Below are 23,228 nucleotides of genomic sequence, written 5' to 3'. Positions count from 1 at the left end.
CGGGACCACTGGGGGCGCTGTCCATCGCTGCCCTCTGACTTCACTTTCCACCGCCTCCCAGCCCTCTGCTCTCCTGGCTGTTTCTTGAGCCACCCCCGAACCCCAACTTGGCCCTTTTAACCAAGCATCCCTCTGCCTGGAGCCTTCTCCCCCCGGGAGTCCGCAGCCCTCCTCTCGTACCTTCTTCAGATGCCAGGGTCCCGTTGAGCCCTTCCTGGTCTAAAACCTGCCCCCACCCCCACCCCTGGGCCTTCCTGCCCTCTCCCCTGTCTTTATCTTTCCTTCCTACTTATTGCCAACTGCAGCATGAAGTGCAGTCAGCAGGCATTAGCGACGGGATTAATGTCCCGATAAACTCGTCATCAGTTGCAAAGATCTGAGGGTAGAAAGTACATGTAACACGACCAGCTCACCTGGGCCCAAAGCACTCACGTTATGCAGGAGGACAGAACCCTCTAACCCCAGGCTTAGTTTATCACGAAGGGTGGAACGTCTCCTGGGGTTTCTGGAACACGGGGCTGGAAGGGAGAAACAGGACAGTGTGGGTGCAGACGGTTGTCGGAGCGCAGGTCGTTCAGCCTCGTGATCTTGCGGCCGAGTCTGCCCTGCGCGGGGTGAGAGAGGGGGTTGCCAGGCAGGCCCCCATTCTGAATCCCCAGCACAGTTTCCGCTGAAAGCATGCGGCTTTTGCGGCATGTAAAGTCACGAGTGAGGGACCCTCTGTGTAGATTGTGGCAGATACATGGCGGGGGCGGGGGGGGGGAGGGGTCCACTCGAAAGGGCTGGCACAGGCAGGCGTGAGGCGGACGTTGAAGGGAGTGCCTGCCGGCCGTGCCATCCCCCCGCCGGCTCACGGGCACCCGACGCCGTCAGTGACGCCGCCACGCCGGGCCCTTTCCGGAGTCTCGTCTCTCGTCAGATGCCTAGGATGGAAGGAGGCTCGTAGCTCGCTCTTCAGACGGAACACGGGCCTCCAGCCACCTCCGTGTTTAGGGTCCTGGCCCTGCCCAGCTCTGCAGGAGGGTCAGCTGCTGGACGGCCAGACACCTCCGGCCTCCCAGGGCCCAGTTATTCCCGGGGAGCCCCCCGCCCCTCAGCCACGGGCATGGCTCCCGAGCCAACTCCGAGCCACCTCGCATCCTGGCCGCGCCCCAGCCCTGCCTTTCAGAGCTCCTGCCGCATGAAGAATTCGGTGAAAATGTCCGCGATGGCACCACTCCACAGCAGGGACACACCATGGTGCCTATTTTTACTCGAATGACTCACTCTCTGCCGCCTCCTTAGGCTTCCTTCCTTTGGAGCGTGACTACCTGGCTGAATCTGCCTAACCGCTCATTCCTGACTGACCTCTCTTCACGCAGAAACGATGGCCACTCACAGCCCCTCTGCCAGGCTCCTTTTGTAAAGAATCTCAATTTATTTTCTCAAAATAGAAAGAAAGGTGATACCGTGCCGGCTCCACCAGTTCCTGGCTTTGCCGGCTCGCCGTCCCTGAGACGTAAGCAGAGGTTCTGCCTCCCCGCAGCAGGGGTGGGCAGCTCTTAGCTGCAAAAGGAGGGGCCTGCAAACAGCACCCTTGCTCCGGGGCCTCCTGACCGGCCCCGACCCGGCCCCATCACGGCCTCGTTTCCCTCCCTCTTAGGGAGACACCTGGGTTCGATCCCTGGGTCGTGAAGATCCCCTGAGAAGGGGACGGCTACCCACTCCAGTGTTCTGGCCTGGAGAATTCCATGGACACTCTAGTCCATTGGGTCACAAAGAGTCCGACACGACTGAACGACTTTCACTCACTCACTCAGGGAGCCCATGGCCTTACATTGTGAATATGACTTTGAAGATGAAAGCTCCCCCGCCCCGCCCCCCCCCCCCCCGCCCCCCCCCCCCCCCCCCCCCCCCCGCCCACCCCTGCCCAAACAACTCTCCATTATCATCATTCTGAAACTACAGCTGGAATGTTAAACAGATTTTTGAGACTTTAAAAATTATTCCTTGCTGGTCTTCAGAAACAAAACTCAAATAAGAACGCTTATCAATTGCACTTCTGTTTCTGCTGAAAAGCTCCTGACCGCCCGCTCAAAGGCCCCTTGTTCTGATCTCCCGGACACTGCTCACAGGGGCCCAGACGGCGGCAGTGCGCGCGGGGCCTGGCATTCGGGTGGACCCTTTATTTCCTGGGGAAGAAGGGGCAGTTTGCGAGGGGCCGGGACAGGGCAGGGAAGGCGTGCCGCCTGGCTGGAGAAGTCTCTGAGTTCATGGGGGTTCTGACGGAACACCCGGAGGAGCCCAGGGTCCACCGCTGAAAAAGTTGCGGTTGCTTTTGTTTTTGGAACTTTTGCAAGAAAAAGAAATGTGCGGTGCCTGGAGAGTCTGGTTTTGGAATGCAAGCACGGGGGCTCTGAGTCAGACCTGGGCGGGACGTCATTTTCTCGTTAAGGAGCAGAATATGGTTTCTCGATCCGTTTCTGCCGTCTTGGTGTTTAGCTGGATTCCTGGGTGGTTGGTCAGCCTGGGCACATCTCCACGGAGCACGGGGCCCGGCCTTGGCCCACCCGGCAAATCTGTGTGCCAGGGGAGGGGCTTTGGCTGCCAGGCCAGGTCGATTTTCAAGGCAGAACTATGTGTAAAAACGCCCAGTGACACATAACTATTAAAAAGTAAAATTCCTGTTCCTGGGGGGGAAAAGGCACACACAGAAGTGTCGTTGTAAGTGATACGATTTACTTCTGATCTCTTACAGCTGGGGCTAGAAAGCTGAGTTTCCTTTCCAGAAAATTCTAGTTTATTTTCTAGAAAGTTGCATTTTATTACTGCGGAAGGATTTTAATTTCCAAATGAGTATGCTTTTCTTTTTTTTTTTTTTTAAACCAGGAGTTTTGGAAATCCCAGAGACAGAGGTAGAAAAAGTCACGGTGTATGATGGCAATTCTCAAGTTGCCATCAAGGCAAGACTCCCTCAAGGGGTGGGGGGAGTCATTGTTTTAGCCCGTCTGCAAACTGACGTTTAAGTAGAAGTGGGCCATTTCTCTGCACCAAGTTAAAGACTGTTGTGCTGGCTAAGGGGAGGCTTATATATAAGCCTTTATATAAGTATATAAATATTCACTAGTAACCAAAGAAAGGCAGGGAGAGTTACGATGCATCAGGTTTTATGTCTAGGGTAGCCAAGATGTACTTTGAGCACCACGACCATCACAGCCGGCGTGGACGGTTGACCTGCAGTGTGTGTGCGTACGGAGGGCAGGCTGTGGGGTGCGGGGTATGTCACAGAATTATGTAAAACCATTAGAATAGTTATGATTGCCTGAATCTGAAGCGTGCAGCCAGAAGAGTCCTGCTGGGGAAGCAATTACAGCGAGCACTGGGTCTGTTTTGGAAATGTTCTGAACCAGAGGGTTAACACAGTGAGCTGTTTTATTAAAGGGCCCTCGCTCCGTGTTTGGGGAGAAACACACGCCCTTTTATTAGGAGCGTGAAGCAAACCCTTTGAGCTGCAGCGTCCCAGTGGGTATGTCTAGTTGCTGGGAATAATAAATCGCAGCTATGGAAGTCCCGGTCCTGGCAGGACTCTGGACTCAGCTGTCCTCTCCTCGCCCCTTCCCCTTCTAGACTGACCAGCGGCGCCATGTCCAGAGCCGGCCAGCAGCTGGCCCTTCTCCTGTGCGGCTGGTGCGTGGCTGCGGCTGTCCCGGGGGACCCGGCCGAGGAGGGCTGTCCGGCCGAGCCCTGCCAGGCCGCCCGCTACGTGGCCGCCGTGTACGAGCACCAGTCCTTCCTGAGTCCCGACCCGCTGGCCCTCACCAGCCGCAAGCAGGCCTTGGAGCTCATGCATCAGAACCTCGACGTCTACGAGCAGCAAGTGACGACTGCAGCCCGAAAGGCAAGGCGTGCTCAACAGGGCGGGCTGGCCCCGGGTCAGTGGTCCCCCACAGCCCTTCTGGGAAATCAGACCCAGAGCGCTAAGCTGAAGGAATCAAGTGGCTCAGTTCAGTTCAGTTGCTCAGTCGTGTCCGACTCTTTGTGACCCCATAGACTGCAGCACGCCAGGCCTCCCTGTCCATCACCAATACCCGGAGTCCACCCAAACCCATGTCCATTGAGTGAGTGTTGCCATCCAACCATCTCATCCTCTGTCATCCCCTTCTCCTCCCGCCTTCATTCTTTCCCAGCATCAGGGTCTTTTCCAATGAGTCAGTTCTTCACATCAGGTCGCCAAAGTATTGGAGCTTCAGCTTCAGCATCAGTCCTTCCAGTGAATATTCAGGACTGGGCCGCATCCGGTGGCTAGAGCCCCGTTACTCAGAGGGCGGTCTGCAGACCAGAAGCATCAGCCTGCCCGCCAGAGCCCGTGAGAAATGCAGAACGCGGGGCCCGTCCTAGACCTGCAGAGTCAGAATCTATTATTTTGCAAGATCCCCAGGTGATGCTTCCCCTCCAGCCAGGGTGGGAAGTGCCGAGCCAGGCCCCTGGTTCTCACACATGGGGCTGGTAAACCAACTGGGTATCTGGCGGCTCCCATGCCCACAGAGTGGGCCGGGGTGCAGGCAGGGGCCTTGGCTTTTTTTAAGGCGCCCCCGGTAGGAAGACGGTGCAGAAACACCACAAGGTGACCCGCCTGACAGCCGCTCCTGCTCTCAGAGGCTTTCAGAGTCTAACTGAAGCAGGGAGCCGCCCTGGAGCAGGTTTGCTGCCTCCCGACGACGCAGGGGGCTTATTGCTGGTCCCCGTGCCAGACCCCTAGCAGCCTGAGGGCCCAGTCCAGACAGAGCCGAGCCCAGTGGACAGAGTGGACCAGTGCCGCCTCTGCCCGGGAAGGAGGGGGTACCAACTGGAGGGAGGGCTGGGCGGGTAGGACCAGCCGGGCTGCTGAAGGACACCCCGCTCCCGGGGACAGGCGGGGAGCACCTGGGGGTGGAGCCCCGTGCCTGTGAGGTCTGGGGCAGACCACCTGCCGAAACAGCCCCCCGCCCCTGCACAGGGTGGCCAGCCCTGCCCGGCCAGGCACTGGCCCTCACTGCTTTCTGACATGTGGCCTGTAGCACAGGTACGTGGAACACACTAATGTTGGACGGGCGCCTAAAGGCCGCGTCCAGCTGCTTCTGATGGGTGACCCTGCTCCTCTGTTCCCAACCCGACGGCCAGCCCTGGACACCACCAGGGGCCCAGGGCTCACCATCCACTTGAGGACGGTGGGAACTCCTGGCAAAGAGCTTCCTTTCCATAAGCAACTGTCAGCCTCCCTGCCACTGCCGCCCATCGCCCTGTCCTCCAAAGCCCAGCAGGACAGACTGAACCCCCTCCCACCCATGCTGCCTTCCCCAGATCGCAGCCTGGCTGTCACAGCCGGGATCTCCCCTCAGGCCCATCGGGATCTGTCCCCAGGCCCATTGAGGATCACTCCCCAGGCCCACTGGGGATTTGTCCCAAGGCCCATCGGGGATCTGTCCCAAGGCCCATCGGGACCTCTCCCCAGGCCGATCGAGATCTCTCCCCAGGCCCATCGGGATCTCCCCCAGGCCCACTGGGGATCTGCTCCCAGGCCCATCCACAGCTCCTGGAGAGAGGCAGTCCCAGCCCTTCCCCCAAGGCTTCCTGGGTTACCTCATACCCTGCACTGCCCACAGCTCTGTCGAGGGCAGGACGGAGCAGACCTGTCACCATTCTCAGTCTAAGTGTTGTCCCCAGGCAAAAAGCTTTTCACAGTTACATCTCGCTGTGGGCTCGCCAGGCTCTTGCTGTCAGTCACAGCCCCCGAGCCCTTTTCGCACAGACACACACACTGCCACGACCATGCCATCCTTGTAAGGATAATTGATTTAACCTGATAGCAAAGCCTCCCATTTATGCCATTAAACTTCATCGTTCCAGCCTGTTGGGCTATTTGGGGATCTGTACGGCCATCCTGCGTATCAGTTACCATCACGTCATTCACACCTCCCGGACACACCTTGTTTGCGTCTGCCCTGACCCAGGCCATGCCCCAAGGCCCTCTCCTGACACAGATCCATTCTCTGCACGCAGGCATAGGCTTGCACGGTGCTGAAATGTCACCCCTTTCCCTACATCCTGTCCACAAAACCACGCTGAGACATTTGGCAGATGCCACACTGAAACCCAGAGTCCGTGACTGAAGTATTCCTGCCTTTTCATCACCTGCCCCCAAACGAAACATGTAAAGTGTTTTGTTAAGTGTATGCTTCCCTCATAGCTCAGTTGGTAAATCATCTGCCTGCAATGCAGGAGACCCGGGTTCGATTCCTGGGTCGGGAAGATCCCCTGGAGAAGGAAATGGCAACCCACTCCAATATTCTTGCCTGGAGAATCCCATGGACGGAGGAGCATGGTAGGCTACAGTCCATGGGGTCACAAAGAGTCAGACACAAATCACCACCACCACACTGGCTGCAGACATCATTCCAGCTCTACTTGTGGTCCAGGAGCAGAGATGAAGCTGTTGATCTGGTCATTTTTAGGGCTTACAGACATCTTAGTTCCTCTACGTGGTTATATGTGTTAAAGTCACCTCTAAGACAGGTTGATACCAAGCGTATGTCAATGTTTTGTATCAAAAATGCTATAAGGGCAGTGGTTCCTGCAGGCCAACTGAAAGAGTTCTCTCTTGACAGAGGCATTTACAGTGAAGAAAAGGAGTCATGCTTAAAGATATCAGGCTGGGAGTTCACCTGGGTTGGCACTCAGAATTCCTCAGGAGTTCTTGGGCTCACTGGTCTATCAGAAAACTGGTCAAGCCCTTTGTCAGGCATGCAAAGTGCTTCCTAGAAGGTATCAGACCCCGAGTTCTGCCTCCGCTCCAGTCTGAGTCCTCATTCCTGGCAGACGTGTAGTTAGGGAACGCAATTTAACATTAGTAGGTATACATAACTGTTGCTTTCCACAGGTAACCATTCAGTGCTTTCAAAGCTTTGTTTTTTAATAAGGGAAAACATTTGTCCAAGTATAATTTGCAAAAAGTTAGAAACGTGACTCTTACCCATTGAGAAGAATGGACATGTGTCAAAGCTTTTGTTTAACTCATTAATAAACCAAGGAACCAGTAAAGTGGTAAAGCTGGCTCAAAAGAGAATTCGAGGAAGAGATGTGAGTGTATCCATCAGTCAGATGAATGTTGAAATGAATCTGCCAATAGATTCAAAACTGGCTACTGCTGTCTTCCGCAGCACTGTGCAGTCGTGTCCGACTCTCTGCAACCCCACGGACTGTAGCCCACAGGCTGCTCTGTCCATGGGGATTCTCCAGGCAAGGATACTGGAGTGGGTTGCCATGCCCTTCTCCAGGGGATCTTCCCGACCCAGGGATTTAGCCCAGGTTTCCCGCATTGCAGGTGGATTCTTTAGTCCTACAGGGCAATAAAACATCATGTTGAGGGTGATGTTCTGTTAAATAGCAAAGGCAAACAATGGTACATTCACTAGATAAATGATCCTTGAATGTGCTTGTCAGCCAGTACACTGCTGTATCGTGGAAAGATATACAAAGAGTGGAGACTGACATTCTTCATCCTGTTTATTTCCAAGTTTGTGATAATTTTCCTTTCTAACGTGCAGTAAGATGACCAAATGCATATTCTGCTGGAGGGAATGAATTTTGCTGTGATCTTTCTGGAAGGCTATTTGGCAACGTATGTTAAGAATTTAAAATTGTTTCCTATGTTTGACACTCAGTATTTTCACTTATAAAGCTTTAGGATTATAAAGCTTTATTTATAAAGAAATAACCAGAGTTCCAATCAAAGGTTTGTGTACCGTGCTCATCCAGAAAGTGTTTTGAGTACCCTGTATGCAGATGGTCACCACAGTTGTCTCTTTATTACAAAAAGTTGGGAGCAATTCAAATGTCCAGTAACAGAGGATAAACTGTGGTGTCTTCTTAAAGATTATTGAGCGTCTAATACAAGTGATGTTTCTGAAGGTGTCTTTGTAGCTTTTGTTTTTTTAAATAATTTTGTTTATGTCTGACTGGGCTGACTGTCACTGCTGCACACAGCCTGTCTCTCACTGTGCTGAGCAGGCCCGACTCTTTGTTGCGGGTGTGCGGGCTTCTCCTCGGGGTGGCTCCTCTCGTTGCGGAGCGTGGGCTGTAGGCACTCACGTTTCAGTGAGCACTCGGAGCTTGCAGGCTCCAGAGAGCATGGGCTCACTCATCAGGGTGCTGGGTCTCAGCTGCTCTGCAGCACGGGAAATCGTCCCAGACCAGGGGATTGAACCCCTGCATTGGCAGGCGGATTCTTACCCACTGTGCCTCCAGGAAAGTCCCAGCATCTTTGTAGTCTTGATGTTCTGTAGTGAGAGCATCAAGACAGAAAACTGTATGTTTATTATTGTCTCAATTATACACACACACACACACACATAGGCAGAGGGGGGAAAAATGAAATCAGGATGTTAGCAATTCCTATCTTCATGATACAGGCTTATGAATTCTTCCTTTATAATTTCTGTTCCAAATGTTCTACAAGTAAACTTTCATGGGTTTTATATAGCCAGGAAAAAGTATAAGGGTGTGCAGCGCATTCTGGAAATCAGTGAGTCAGATCACTTGTTATTCTCGATGACCCGTGCCTGCCCGGCTGCCCTCCGCCACCGTCCGCTGTGGCTGAGGCTCCAGGCTTGGCACCTTCAGCCCAGTAAGCGGAGAGCGCCCCCCGCCAAGGGCCCGGCCCTGTCCGCTCGGGCTGTCTCAGGTGCCTGCCGGCCCCCTGTGCCACCCCACGTGTGAAGAGGTCTGTAAGGGGCCCAGGGCTCGGACCCTCAGACCAGGGGGGCCCCTCCTTGGCTGCACGTTACAGTCACCCGGGGCCCTGTACACACACTCTTGTCTCTGGACCCTACTGACAGCCCACAGAAGCAGGCTCTTGGGATGGTCCCCCAGGTCAGCCCCAAACAGCCAGTGTGTTTTCAGAAGCTCCCCTGTCTGACGGAGAAGCACAGTGAAGGCTGAGAAGCCCTGGACTGTTGGTAGCACGTCTGTTGAGCTAGGCATTCAGGGCCTGTCGTAGTTTCCACTCCAGCCCCCAAGGCACCGCCCCCAGCTCCTAAGCCCGCTCCCTCCAGCCAGGCTCACCAGTCCCCTCCAACCCCGACCAGCCCCAGGCACATCCCTGGTTCCGGGAGGACACTGTCTCGGTTCCCTCAGAGTCAGGCCACATGAGCACCCCCACCAAGGCTCCGGTCCCTGGCCCTCCGGTCCCTGGTTCTGAGCAGCTGCGGGAGGGCTGTCGGAGGATGCGGGCTGCTTCCTGGCACCTGCTAACAAGCTGTCCTCTGATGTTCTGACTTACAGGGTGCACAGATCATAGTGTTTCCAGAAGACGGCATCCACGGATTCAACTTTACAAGGACATCCATTTACCCGTTCTTGGACTTCATGCCGTCTCCCCACTCGGTCAGGTGGAACCCGTGCCTGGAGCCCCACCGCTTCAATGACACGGAGGTAAGTGAGGGACCTGGTCTCCCTCCTAAGGGGGCAGGAGGCGTATGGAGCTAGGCCAGGCCAGGGGCTAGGAGCCAGGACGTGCGGAGTGAGACCGACCGGAGCCCTTTGGTCCCGAAAACCAAGCCCAAGCTCCCGGTGCCCGCAGTTAGAGTATGTCTGCTACTGTGAGGCCGCTACTCACCTGTGGCTCATTCTGGTTTTCAGTCACCAAGGAATGCGTGAATATGTGCTAGAACACAGATCAAACAGAAGTTAAAAAAACGGGGCTTCCGCGTGGCTCAGTGGTCAAGGGTCCAGCTGCCAAGGCAGGAGACGCAGGCTCGTTCCCCGGTCTAGGATGACCCCACATGCAGCGGAGTGGCTCCGCCCGTGGGCCTGCGCTCTCGGGCCACTGCTCCCGAGCCTGCGCTCCAGAGCCCCGGGAACCGTGGCTACCGAAGGCCAAGCCCCCTCGAGCCCCCGCTTCCCAGCAGGAGAAGCCCTCGCCCACCACGGCCAGAGAGGCCTCGCAGGAACAAAGACCTGGCACAACCAAAAATCAATAAATAAAATTATTGTAAAAACTTAATAAAATGAAAGTCCACTTCAGCACCCCCCACCCCCCCATCCTACCCTGCATTCTAGAGAAAACCATAAATGATTGGATGTACCTCCAACTATTAATATACTCTTTTCCATGCATCCAGCAGATACTGACGTCATTTTTATTTTAAAAAAGTTTTTTCCTTGATGTACAGTTGATCTCCAGTGTGTTAGTTTCTGCTGTAGAGCAAAGTGGTTCATTTACACACACATTGTTCTTTATGTTCTTTCTCATTCCCGTTTATCACAGGTCATTGATTATGGTTCCCTGTGCTATATATATAGTAGGACCTCGTTTGTCTATTTTATAGATAGTAGTTTGCATTTGCTAACCTCAAACTCCCAATCCATCTCTCCCATAGCCCACACCCCACCTCCCTAGCAGTCGCAAGTCTGCTCTTTATATCTGTGAGTCTGTTTCTATGTCATAGATAAGTTCATTTGTGTCCTATTTTACATTCCACATGTAAGTGATCCCACGTGGTATTTGTCTCTTTCTGACTTACTTCACTTGGCATGATAATCTCTAGGTCTATCCGTGTCACTGCAGATGGCATTATTCATTCTTGTTTATGGCTGAGTAACATTCCATTGTGTATGTGCACCACGTCTTTTTATCCTTTCATCTGTGGATAGACATCTAGGTGGCTTCCATGTCTTGGCTATTGTGAGTAGTGCTGCTGTGAACAGGGGAGTGTGTATCTTTGTGGATTAGTCTTCTCCAGGTGCACGCCCAGGAGTGGGCTTGCTGGGTCATCTGGCTGGGCTGGGTCTTAGTTGCTGCACGCGGGAGCTTTCCTTGTAGCTCAGAGACTCTCTAGCTGCAGCTCGCGGGCTCAGGTGTCATGGCAAACCACTGGGCTCAGTTGCTCCATGGCATGTGGAATCCTAGTTCCGCAGCAGGGATCAAACCCGCATTCCCTGCCTTGCAAGGCGTATTCTTAACCACTGAACCACCAGGGAAATCCCTTTAGTTTTTTTGAGGAAGCTCCATGCTGTTTCCCACAGAGGCCATGCCAGTTTACATTCCCCCCCAACAGTGTCGGAGAGTTCTCCTTTCTCCATACCCTCTCCAGCACGTGTTGTTTGCAGACTTTTTAATGATGGACATTCTGACCGGAATGAGGCACTGCTTCATTGTAGTTTTGATTTGCATTTCTCTAATAACTAGCAGTGTTGAACATCTTTTCATGTGCCTGTTGGCCATCTGTTATGTGTCTTCTTTGGAGAAATGTCTATTTAGGTCTTCTGGCCATTTTTCAATTGGGTTTTTTTTGTTGTTCCGTTGTATGAGCTGTTTGTATATTTTGGAAATTGAACCATCGTCTGTCACATCATTTGCACTATTTTCTCCTGGTCCGTAGGTTGACTTTTTGTACTGTGTCCTTGGCTGTAGAAAAGCTGTTTGATTAGGTCCCACTTGTTTGATTTTGCTTTTTTCCCTCAGCTTGAGAGACTGACCTAAGACAGCATGGGTACAATTCAGGTCAGAAAATGTTTTGCCTGCATTCTCTTCTAGGAGTTTTATGGTGTCATGTCTTATATTTAAGTCTTTAAGCCATTTTGAGTTATCTTTGTGTATGGTGTGAAGGTCACTGATTTATTTACATGTGGCTGTCTAACTTTCCCTGTACCACTGCTTCCCGAAGAGACTGTCTTTCCTCTGCCGTATATTTTTGCCTCCCTTATTGAAGATAAATTGACCATAGATATGTGGGTTTATTTCTGGGCTCTCTCTTCTGTTCCACTGATTCATGTTTGTTTTTGTGCTAAGACCACACTGTTTTAATTACTGTAGCTTTGTAGTCTTGTCTAAAGTGTGGGAGGGTTATGCCTCCTGCTTTATTCTTTTTCTTCAGTATTGCTTTGACAATTCTGGGGCTTTTATGGTTCTCTATAAATTTTAGGGTTATTTGTCCAAGTTCTGTGAAAAATGTCATGCATAATTTGATGGGGATGACATTAAATCTGTAGATTGCTTTGGATAGTATGGCCATTTTAACAAAATTAATTCTTCCAATCTAAGAGCATGGAATATCTTTCCATTTCTTTAAATCATCTCCAGTTTTCTTTCATAATGTTTTATAATTCTCTGTATATGAGTCTTTCCTGACCTCCTCGGTCAGGTTTGTTCCTAAGTATTTCTATTTTATTGAAACAATTTTAAGAGTTTTTTTTTACATTCCCTTTTTGATAATTTATTTTCAGTGTAGAGAAATGCAACTGATCTCTGTATGTTAATCTTGTGTCCTGCTACCAGACTGAAGTCATTTATCAGTTCTAGTAGTTTTTGTGTGGGTCTTTAGGGGTTTTTTAAATATAGTATTGGGCTTCCCTGGTGGATCAGAGGTAAAAAATCTGCCTGCAGGGCAAGAGACCTAGGTTCAATTCCTGGGTCGGGAAGATCCCTGGGAGACGAGATGGCTACCCACTCCAGTATACAGTATCATGTCATCTGCATGTAATGACAGTTTTACCTCTTACCTTCCAATTATGATGCCTTTTTTTTTTCCTTGTCATTGCTGTGACTAGGACTTTCCAATACTATGTTGAATACAAGTGGTGAGAATGGGTATTCTTGTCTTGTTCCAGATTTTAGCAGGAAGGCTTTCAGCTTTTCACCATTGAGTGTTATATTGGCTGTGGGTTTGTCATGAGTAGCTTCTATTATGTTGAGATATGTTCCCTCTCTCTCTCATCTCTACTTTGGTGAGAGTTTTTTTTTTTCATGCATGGATGTTGTATTTTATCAAAAGCTCTTTCTGCATCTGTCAAGATGATCGTGTGGTTTTTGTCTCTGGTTGGTGTGATGTATCACATGTTGATTTGCGTACATTGAACCATCCTTATGACCCTGGGTTGTGACCCTAGGATGAATAGCCCAGTTGTGGTATATGATCTTTTTTATGTGTTGTTGGATTCAGTTTGCTAATATTTTGTTGAGAATTTTTCCATCTGTATTCATCAAAGATGTTGGCCTGTACTTTTCTTTTTTGGTAGCATCTTTGGTTTTAGTATCAGGGTGACGGTGGCTTCCTAGAATGTCTTTGGGAGTGGCCCCTCCTCTTCAGTCTTTCAGAATAACTTGAGGAGGATCAGTATGTTATTTTTTGTGTGTTTGGTAGAATTCCCCAGTGAAACTATCTGGTCCTGGACTTCTGTTTGTAGGAAGTTTATTTGTTTAAATTATAGATTCTATTTCACTTGTTGTGATTGGTCTGTTCAAATTATCTATTTCTTCTAGCTTCAGTTGTGGTGGGCTGTATGTTTCTAGAAACTTGTCCATTTCATCTACGTTGTCTAAATTGTTAGCATGTAATTGTTCATAGTATTTTCTCCCGGTCTTTTATATTTCTGTGGTAGCAGTTGTGATCTCTTCTTTTCCTTCTTTTGTTTATTTGGGGTCCTCTCTCTCTTTTTTTTTTTTTTCATTGAGCCTGGCTAGAGATAGGCTGATTTTGTTCAGCCTTTCAAAAGACCAGCTCTTGGTTTAATTGATTTTTTTTCTGTTGTTGTTTTAATCTTTATTTATTTCCTCTCTCATCTTTATTGTTTCCTTCCTTCTAAATGACTTTAGGGCATATATATAATTTTATTTATTATTTTTGGCAGTGCTGGGTCCCGTTGCTGTGGGTTTTCTCTAGCTGTCATGAACAGGGGCGCCTCTCCGATTGCAGTGCACAGGCTTCTCACTGCAGTGACTTCTCTTACTGGGAGCCTGGGCTCTAGGGTGCTCAGCCTTTAGCAGCTGCAGCACATGGCTCAGTAGCTGCCATTCCCGGGCTCTGGAGTGCGGCTTGAAAGTTGTGGCCCGCAGGCCCAGTTGCCGCACGGATGTGGGATCCTCTCTGAACCGGGGGTGGAACCGTATCTCCTGCCCTGGCAGGTGAGCTCCCCGTCGCTGAGCCCCCAGAGGAGCCTCTGACTTTACGTGTGGCTTGTTCTTTTTCTCATTCTTTTAGGTGATGGGTTAGATTGTTTATTTGAGCTTTTTCTTGTTTTTTGAGGAAGGCCTGTATCACTATGAACTTCCCTCTAAGGACTGCTTTTGCTGCATCCCATAGGTTTTGTATGGTTGTGTTTTCATTGTCATTTGCTTCAAGGTATTTTTAAAATTCTTCTTTGATTTCATAATTGACTGACCCTTTGGTTTTTGATAGCATGTTGTTTAGTCTCCATGTAACCATTTTTTTTTTTTTCTCATTTCTTTTTCTGTAGTTCAGTTCTAATTTCATGCCATTGTGGTCAGAAAAGATGCTTGAAATGATTTATGGCTTCTTACATTTCTTGAGGCTTACTTTGTGCCCTAGTAATGTAGTCAATTCTAGAGAATGTTCAATGTGCACTTGAAAAGAATGTGTTTTGTTTTTTTTTTAATGTAAGGACCTGAAAATATCAATTAAGTTTAACTGTTCTATTGTATCATTTAGGATCTCTGTGCCTTATTGATTTTCTGCCTGGAAGATCTGTCATTGATGTGAGTGAGGTGTTAGTATCCTACTACTGTTGTATTCCTGTCAATTTCTCGCTTTATGTCTGCACTTGTTTTATGTATTAAACATTTGGGTGATTCTATATTGGGTGCATACATATAGACAAGTGTAATAGCCTCTTCTTGTACTGATTGTTTTATCACTATATAGTGTCCTTCTTTATCTTTCTTTATGGTCCTTGTTTTAAAATCTATTTTGTCTGCTGTGAATATTGTGACCCTCATTTTCTTGTCATTTCCATATGCATAAAATATATTTTTCCATCCCCTCAGTTTGTTTTTTTTTTTTAACTTATCTTTATTTGGCTGTGCTGGGTCTTAGTTACAGCATGCAGGATATAGTTCCCTCACCAGGAATCGAACCTGGGGCCCCTGCATTGGGAGCGAGGAGTCTTAGCCACTGGACCACCAGGCAAGTCCCCACCTCCCCCACGTTCAGTCTGTATATGTCCTTCGTCCTAAAGTGAGTCTCTAGTAGGCAGCATATTATAAGCATTTTTTTTAAACCCAATCTGCCACTCTTTCTTTTGATTGGAGCATTTAGTCCATTGACATTTAAGATAATTATTGATAGATATGTATTCATTGCCATTGTAGACTTTGTTTTCTAGTTGACTTTTTAATTTCTTTTTTGTTCCTTTTTCTTCTTCTTTTTGTAATTTGATGATTTTCTTTTTGTATTATACTTATGTTCTCTTTTTGTTTTTCTGTGAATCTGTTGTATGTTTTTGATTTGTGGTCACCCTGTTTTTCAAGTATGTTAACTCCTTCCTACATCTACTTGCATTAGACTCATAGTCACATAGGCTGAAACACATTCAGAGGAAAAAAATCTACTTTTTCTTACTCTCTTCCTCAACATTTTATGATTTTCATGTCCTCTTTTACATCTTCATGTTTATTCTTTTGCTGTTCATTGCCTTCACAAAATTTTTGATTTTTTAAAAAAATCTGTATAATAGTTTACTGAAGTGATTTACTTTCCAGTTGTGATTTGCTCTTTTCCATAGATTCTTGCTTCTTTTCTATCTAGAGAAGACCTTTCAATATTTCCTTTAGGGTAGGTTTAGTATTGCTGTATTCTCTTAGTTTTTTGCTTGTCTGAGAAATTCTTTATCTCTCTTTCTATTCTAAATGATAATCCTCCTGGGTAGGCTATCCTGTGAAAAGTGAAAGTGAAAGTCGCTCAGTCATGTCTGACTCTTTGCGACCCCATGGACTGTAGCCCACCAGGCTTCTCCATCCATCGAATTTTCCAGGCCAGAATACTGGAGTGGGTAGCCTGTCCCTTGTCCAGGAGATCTTCCCAACCCAGGGATCGAACCCCGGTGTCCTGCATTGCAGGCAGACGCTTTACCCTCTGAGCCACCAGGGAAGCCCATTTCTGTAGAGAAATCAGCTGATAGCCTTAGGGTGTTCCCTTGTAATTAATTCTGTTTTTCTCTTGCTGCCTTAAGAATCCTCTGTCTAACTTTTGTCATTTTAATTATAGAATGTCTTGGTGTAGGTCTGTTTCAGTTCACCTTGTTTGGGACTCTCTCTGCTTCCTATATCTGGATATTTGTTTCTTTCTTTCGTTTTGGGAAGTTTTCAGCCATAATTTCTTCAAAGAAATCTTTGACCCATTTTGTCTTTCTTCCCCTTCTGGAATCTCTATTATGTTCAGATTGGCACCCTTTATCCTATCCTATGTACACATGTGTGCTAAGTCGCTTCAGGCGTGTCTGACTCTTTGCAATTCTGTGGGCTCTGGCTCTCCAGGCTCCTCTGTCCATAGGATTCTCCAGGCAGGAGTACTGGAGTGGGTTGCCATGCCCTTCTCCATGGAATCTTCTCAACCAGGGATCAAACTCATGGTTCTTGTGTCTCCTGCATTGCTCTTTACCACTAATGCCGCCTGGGAAGCCCATACTATCCCATAGTCTCTAACATTGCTTTCATTTTTTTTTTCTTTTTATTTGACTTTCTGTCTGCCCTTCTGATTGAGTGACTTCCATTATTCTATCTTCCAGGTATTTATTCATTCTTCTGCATTATTTAATCTGCTATTCATTGCCTTTAGCTCAGCTTTTGTCTGGGCAAGTGAGTTTTCTAATTTTTCTTGGCTTCTCTTTGTAGTTTCTAATTCCTTTTAATGGTAATCTGCATTTTTATCAATGGTTCTTCTTAATTCCTTCAGTATTTTCATTATCTCCTTCTTGAATCCAGTGTATATTTGACTGATGAGGTCTGTTTCATCGTTTGTTCTTTCAGGGGAGTTCTCTTGATCTTTGAATTGGGAGTGGTTCCTCTGCTGTGTTTCACTTATATTTCTCTTACTCTGTGAGTTTAGGAGAAACAGTGGTCTACTGTGGTCTTGGAGGTCTAGTCTAGCTTTATGTGCTGGCATTCCTGGGTACCCTGTGTGGGTTTAGTATTTTGGTGTGAAGGCTGTCTTTAGTATAGATGTCTGCTGCTCTTTCCTCGGTCTATATTGGTCATTATCCCCTGGATAGGAGGTGTTGTGGTGACCAGAGCCTGCGCTGGATGTGGAGCAGGGCCTCCTCTTTGCTCAGTGGTTGTCACTGCCCACTGGGGGCCAGATCTGCTCCCGCACTGTTGGAGCAGAAGCCCCCAGACCCGTTTCTGAGCTGGGGTGTGAGGGAGCTGGGGAGCTGAGGTGGGGTTGGAGCACTCCTGCTGGGAGAGGAGCCACTAAGTGTTCCTCCGCCAGCGCCGTGCTCCCCCGAGCTTGCTGTCAGACAAGCGTACAGAGCCTTTGGGTCTGGGCACTGCTCTCGGTCGCTTCTCAACCACGGGAACACGGGCAGCCTGCCCTGGTTCCCTCGGGGGGCGTTCTCACAAGGCCAGCGCAGCTTCGCTGAAGTTGGGCATCCCAAGCACAGTAGTCGCACCCCTGGATCTGCGGTGGTCCCCATGTGCACGTCCCCACAGCACACAGCTAACCCTAACCCTAACCCTAAGGCCGGACCTGTCTCAGGCCCGGGAGCTGCCCCCTGGGATGTCCCAGGGCGCTGAGCTTACAGAGTGGGCAGTGGTGGGGTGACCCCGCACAGTGGCGGGGAGGGCTCGATTCCTGCCTCTGCGCGCGGGCAGCCCACGGGTGCTCCCCCAGAGCTCGCAGAGGTAGTGCTGTCATCAGCACCCATGGAGAAAGAGGCCGCTGTGGTGGACCCACCCCTCTGTTCAGGCCGTGTGTGTTAACAGTGGGGTTTTGATGGCGGTGCAAGCCCGCCATGAGCGTGCCAAGACTGAGGCTCCCACAGCAGGCCCACTGTCGCCTTGCACGCTAGCTAACAAAGGCTCCTCACTTCTGTGGCCGGTCCAGGCTTCTTCCGCATACACCCCTGCCTACTCACCGTGCTCCAGACCCTCAGGCTGTCTGCGTGCAGCCCACCGCGGCCCTGCCCCTCGGGCTGTCCTCGGAAGCCTGAGTTTCAGCACCCAGCGCCGCTGCTGCCCTTGGCGCACGCGTGTCTCTGGCCCAGGGCGGCAGCTCGGACTGTCCCTGCAGGCCTCTCTGCCCTGTCTGCCGCGGGCTAGTGGCTGGACTCCCCTCTGAGCCCCTGCAGCTCCCTTCTGTCTTGGACTGAGCTCCCCACCGGTGAAGGGGCTTCCCAGGGCGGGGGAACCTTTCCTCTTTCTCAGCTACTTCTCAGGGGTGCAAGTCCCGTCCCAATTCCCACCCCCACCCCCGCTTTTTTTTCCTTTCGTCGTACCCAGTGTGTGGCAATTTCTGTTACGATTTTGGGTGTTTGAGATGGTCTGCCAGCATGCAGCGGGTATTCTGTGAGAATTATTGCAGATGGGGGTGTGTTCTGACATGTATGGGGGAGGAGGTGAACTGCACATCCCCCTGTTCTGCCACACTGATTGGAGCCCCACCCCCCTCCCCGGGATAAACACTTTTAAAATAATTTCTTAAAGAGCACTGTGTTTTTCCTTTAAAGGATTTTATTGCAACTTTGCATCCCCAGTAATAGCACATGAGTGTCTGTTTGCCCATCCTTTGGTCAGTGAGAGATAGAATAGTCTTTTTAATTTTTGCCAGTCTTATGGAGGTGAGAAATGAGACCTCATTATCATATTAATTTGTATGTCCTTATTGCTAAAGAGACTGAGAATCTCCTCAGGTGTTTGTTGGCCATTTGTATTTGTTCATCTGTAACCCACCAGTTCATATTCTCTGCATGCTTTCGGTGGTGGTTACTTTTTTTCTTATTGATTTATGATAGCTGTTTATATATTATGGACATAATACAGGTACTATTCTAAAATTATAAGAAGAAGGCATGGTTTAAAACTGCCTTTATTTACACTTTTATTTCCCCCTGTAGGTCCTCCAGCGCCTGAGTTGCATGGCTATGAAGGGAGAGATGTTCCTGGTGGCCAATCTTGGGACAAAGCAGCCTTGTCATAGCAGTGACCCAGGGTGCCCGAGTGATGGTAGATACCAGTTTAACACGAACGTTGTGTTCAGCAGTAATGGAACCCTGGTTGACCGCTACCGCAAACATAACCTCTATTTTGAGGCAGCATTCGATACCCCTCTAGAGGTGGATCACACAGTCTTCGACACCCCCTTCGCTGGCAAGTTCGGCGTCTTCACTTGCTTTGACATACTGTTCTTTGACCCTGCTGTCAGGCTCCTCAGAGACTCAGACGTGAAGCACGTTGTGTATCCGACTGCCTGGATGAACCAGCTCCCACTCTTGGCAGCCATTCAGATTCAGAGAGGTTTCGCCATTGCCTTTGGCATCAACTTTCTGGCTGCGAACATCCACCACCCATCTCTGGGGATGACAGGAAGTGGCATACACACCCCTCTGAAGTCCTTTTGGCACCACAACATGGAAAGCCCTGAAGGTCACCTCATAATTGCCGAGGTAGCCAGAAATCCACCGGGTCTCGTCAGTACGGGGAACGCCACAGAGAAAATGGACCCATCCCATAGGAAGTTCTTGGAACTCTTGGCAGGGGATCCCTACTCTGAGAGGGATGCCCAGGACGTCCATTGTGATGGAGCCCCCAAATCAACTACCAGCGCCTCTCCCACGTTTAACTCTGAGATGATGTATGACAACTTCACCCTGGTTCCTGTGTGGGGACGGGAAGGCCACCTCCGCGTCTGTGCAAATGGCCTGTGCTGCCATTTGCTTTACCAGAGGCCCACTGTGTCCCAGGAGCTGTATGCCCTGGGGGTCTTCGATGGTCTTCACACGGTGCATGGCACCTACTATGTCCAAGTCTGTGTGCTGGTCAAGTGTGGGGGTCTTGGCTTTGACACGTGTGGGCAGGAGATCACAGAGGCCACGGGGATGTTTGAGTTTCACCTGTGGGGCAACTTCAGTACTTCTTATATCTTTCCAATGCTTCTGACCTCAGGGATGACCCTGGAAACCCCGGACCAGCTGGGCTGGGAGAGTGATCATTATTTCCTGAAGAAGAGGGGACTGTCCTCTGGGCTGGTGACGGCAGCTCTCTATGGGCGGTTGTATGAGAAGGACTAGGGGGTGTGGAAACTGCCCCCCCACACACACACACTGGCACAGGCTGAAGCTCACAGCAGTGGGACCACCTCTTTGCCCCAGAGCCCATTTGGGAGGAGGTAGGGAGATGGTGCACTAGGGTCTTTCCCTCTTAGGTGGAAATTAGTGAGATATTTTCTGGTATTTTATACTCTTGTTTCTATTTTTCAAGCCATTTCTTCCTCCAGCAGATCTTTCATCACACAATTGTTTTTAAGAGCTCAAACAAAAATAAACGCCAGTTTAAATTTTACATGTCCACAAGACGGCTACTTTTGTGTGTTGTGTGTGTTTCTTCTTCTTGTTGATCAAGTGACACCCAGGATATACGGGTATTTCACAAGCCTCAAACATTATCGAGGGTAAGAACACCCAAAGCAAAAGCCGTCTTAGAATGGCTGCAGTGGGGACTTTTCCCTGCCTGTGGCCAGAATTCGGACCAATCACGCCAGAGCCACCAGTGGCCTCAGCAGTGTGGAGCCTGAGGCAGCTTTTAAAAGCAGGAGGAAGCTTTTCTCAAATTTGCCTTTCTGCCAGTGATCGGAATGTGTCAGGCAGGCCTCAGCACAACTGGGGAGAAAGAGGGCCGTGCCCCGGAGAGAGAGAGGCTGGAAAAAGTGCCAAAGAGAGGGCAGCAGCGGGAACAGATGAGTAATAGGATTCCTGGGCACAGCATGTCTCATCCAGGGATTCCAGGCACGTCGGTAAATCACACTGGCTCTGGGCAAGCGCCTTCTGGCTTCCCGGCTCTGAGGGATGGAGTGATGCTGTGAACTCAACCCCGGTTCACGGCAGGGCCTTCTCCTTGCAGACGGGTGGCCGGAGCAGCCTGGGGCTGGCGCATGCAGACTCTATCCACTCACCGGACAGGTGTCTTTGGAGAGCCCACCACAGACGGAGCAGGACCTCCCACGGAGTGAACTGCAGATGCAAGATCGTACTCAGTGAAGAGTCTTCAGGCCCCTGGTGTCACTATTCCTTGTGTCCAACATTTCCAAGTTGTTTTGACTCTATGCCTAGTATTATCTCAGATCACTTTTAAAGCAGAAAATGGATAGCTTTTTTTTTAAAGAAAATGGATAGTTAGCTGTCTATGATTTGCCTTTTCAATGTATAGCTAGTTTCATCTCCATTATAAATTAGGTGTTTTAAAGCAGTATGTGCATATATATATATATAATATATAATTGTTATTATAATTATGCAAAGTAAAAAATGAGAATCTTTCCCCGTCTCCCACCGTGTGGCCTTCTGGACCCTTTTCTGGCTCTCAGGCAGGATAATAAAGGGCACAGATCCAGGAGTCAGGCTGACGGTTGCTTCCTTGGCCTCCAGGTTTACGCTTCCCCACGCAGACCTCGCCTATTTATTTGACCCTTGTTGCACCCGTTTTCTTATTCATGGAATGTGTGTTGAATCATTCACATGGGAAAGAAGCGAAGACCCACTGACTCACTGCCTGCTTGCAAAGGCCTGGAATGAGTCAGGCTGGCCTTCAGGGAATTTGCAGACGCAAGTCAGGATTCCTAAGGAAACCCGGGAGGTCCCCCTGGAACGGAACGGGGACCTCTCCCACCAGATGCGGGTGCAGACCCGGGAGGGGTGAGCTGGCGGTGCCACGCGGCTCCGGATGTGGCCACGGCCGCCGCCCCAGGGAAGCAGAAATCATCTCAGAAATGCACATCTTGCTTCCTGCCAAGATGATTCAGATCAGCCCGAGAGAGAGAGACCAGAGGCGTGGTGCAGCTCCTTCAACAGTAGACATTTCTGAGGCACCTGCTAAATGCACCTTCTGCTCCCGTGAGCAGAGCACCGAGAACTTTCCCCGAGCTGCTATCTGCTGAGGATTCAGAACTAACTGCAAACAGCAGAAACCAGGGGGGACTTCCACAATGAAAAGTAGTTGCCAGATGGCAGAGCAGAGTGGAGGGTAGCGGAAACGAGCAGAATAAATCATGTTCAAGATAAAAAAGAAAAAAATGCACTCATGACTCATGCCCGTGACATGCTTTTCTCAGCTGCGATCCTGAAACTCAGGAAGCAAACGGTGATCTGGACCACAGCAGAGAGGCGGGACGCCCCGTGTACTTTTGGCGGAACCGGGCTTGGGGGAAGTGGCCGGTCCGTGCGGTTTCTGATGGAGGTGCAGCTGGGCCTGTCTGCCGTTTTCCTCCAAGAGGAAGTGAGAGGCAGCAATAAGCTGAAGAAGTCCCGTTCTTAGGGAAGGCAAAGCCACGGCCTGCTGGCAGCATGTCTGTCCCAGCGCCCGCTGCGGCATCTCAAGAGGGCCTGCCCACCGTCCCACTGAGAGAGCCCCACCTGGGCCCCACAGGCAGCCCACTCAGCACTCTCACCCCCAAAAGAGACGCTGTGCCCACAAGCAGTCATGCCCAACCTCCCATGGCAGTCACTAACACACTTCCTATCTCTGCAGATTTGCCCATTCTGAACATTTTCTTTAAATGGAATCGTACACTAGGTGGCCTTTTGCTCCTGCCTTCTTCCACCTGCTGTACTGTTTTCAAGGTTTATGCTTGTGTACCACGTCCAAATTCTTCCTTCCTATGGTTGAATAACATGTCACTGTATAGACACATCACATTTGTTTATCCATTCATAACTAAGTGGACTTCAGGTTGCTTCCACCTTTGGCTGCTATGAATATTCATGTACAAGTTTATATATGCGAACATGTGTTTTCAGCTCCTTGTGTATACACCTAGGAGAGTAATTGCTGGGTCATATGGTAGTCAGTGTTTAATTATTTGAGAAACTGTCAAGACTGTTTTGGAGAAGGACATGGCAACCCACTCCAGTATTCTTGCCTGGAGAATCCTAGGGACAGGGGAGCCTGGTGGGCTGCCGTCTACGCGATCACGCATAGTCGGACATGACTGAAGCAACTTAGCAGCAGCAGCAGCAGCAAGACTGTTTTCCAAAGGGACTACATCATTTTACAGCCCTGTTAGCAATGTTCAGTTCAGTTCAGTTCAGTCGCTCAGTCATGTCTGACTCTTTGCCACCCCATGGACTGCAGTACGCCAGGCCTCCCTGTCCATCACCAACTCCCGGAGTCCACCCAAACCCATGTCCATTGAGTCGGTGATGCCATCCAACCATCTCATCCTCTGTTGTCCCCTTCTCCTCCTGCCCCCAATCCCTCCCAGCATCAGGGT

At 49.9% G+C, this 23,228-nt stretch overlaps 1 protein-coding gene across 7 annotated transcripts in view; it reads left to right on the top strand.

Annotated features, from left to right (window-relative positions):
• Nucleotides 1-20,305, top strand: part of BTD (biotinidase) — a 42,498-nt gene extending 22,193 nt beyond the window's left edge. For all 7 annotated transcript variants that reach the window (XM_061167282.1, XM_061167279.1, XM_061167280.1 and 4 more), the window contains 3 exons: nucleotides 3,607-3,877; nucleotides 9,298-9,447; nucleotides 18,862-20,305. In XM_061167282.1, coding sequence (XP_061023265.1) covers nucleotides 3,623-3,877; nucleotides 9,298-9,447; nucleotides 18,862-20,034 — 1,578 coding nt within the window. In that variant the 5' untranslated portion in view covers nucleotides 3,607-3,622 and the 3' untranslated portion in view covers nucleotides 20,035-20,305. The remainder of the gene's footprint in view (nucleotides 1-3,606; nucleotides 3,878-9,297; nucleotides 9,448-18,861) is intronic.
• Nucleotides 20,306-23,228: the final 2,923 nt, after the last annotated feature.

This window comes from Dama dama, chromosome 19 (genome assembly GCF_033118175.1).
Source record: "Dama dama isolate Ldn47 chromosome 19, ASM3311817v1, whole genome shotgun sequence".
Classification (NCBI taxonomy): domain Eukaryota; kingdom Metazoa; phylum Chordata; class Mammalia; order Artiodactyla; family Cervidae; genus Dama; species Dama dama.
Note: the sequence above shows the minus strand (reverse complement) of the source record. Positions and strands in the feature narration are given on the sequence as shown.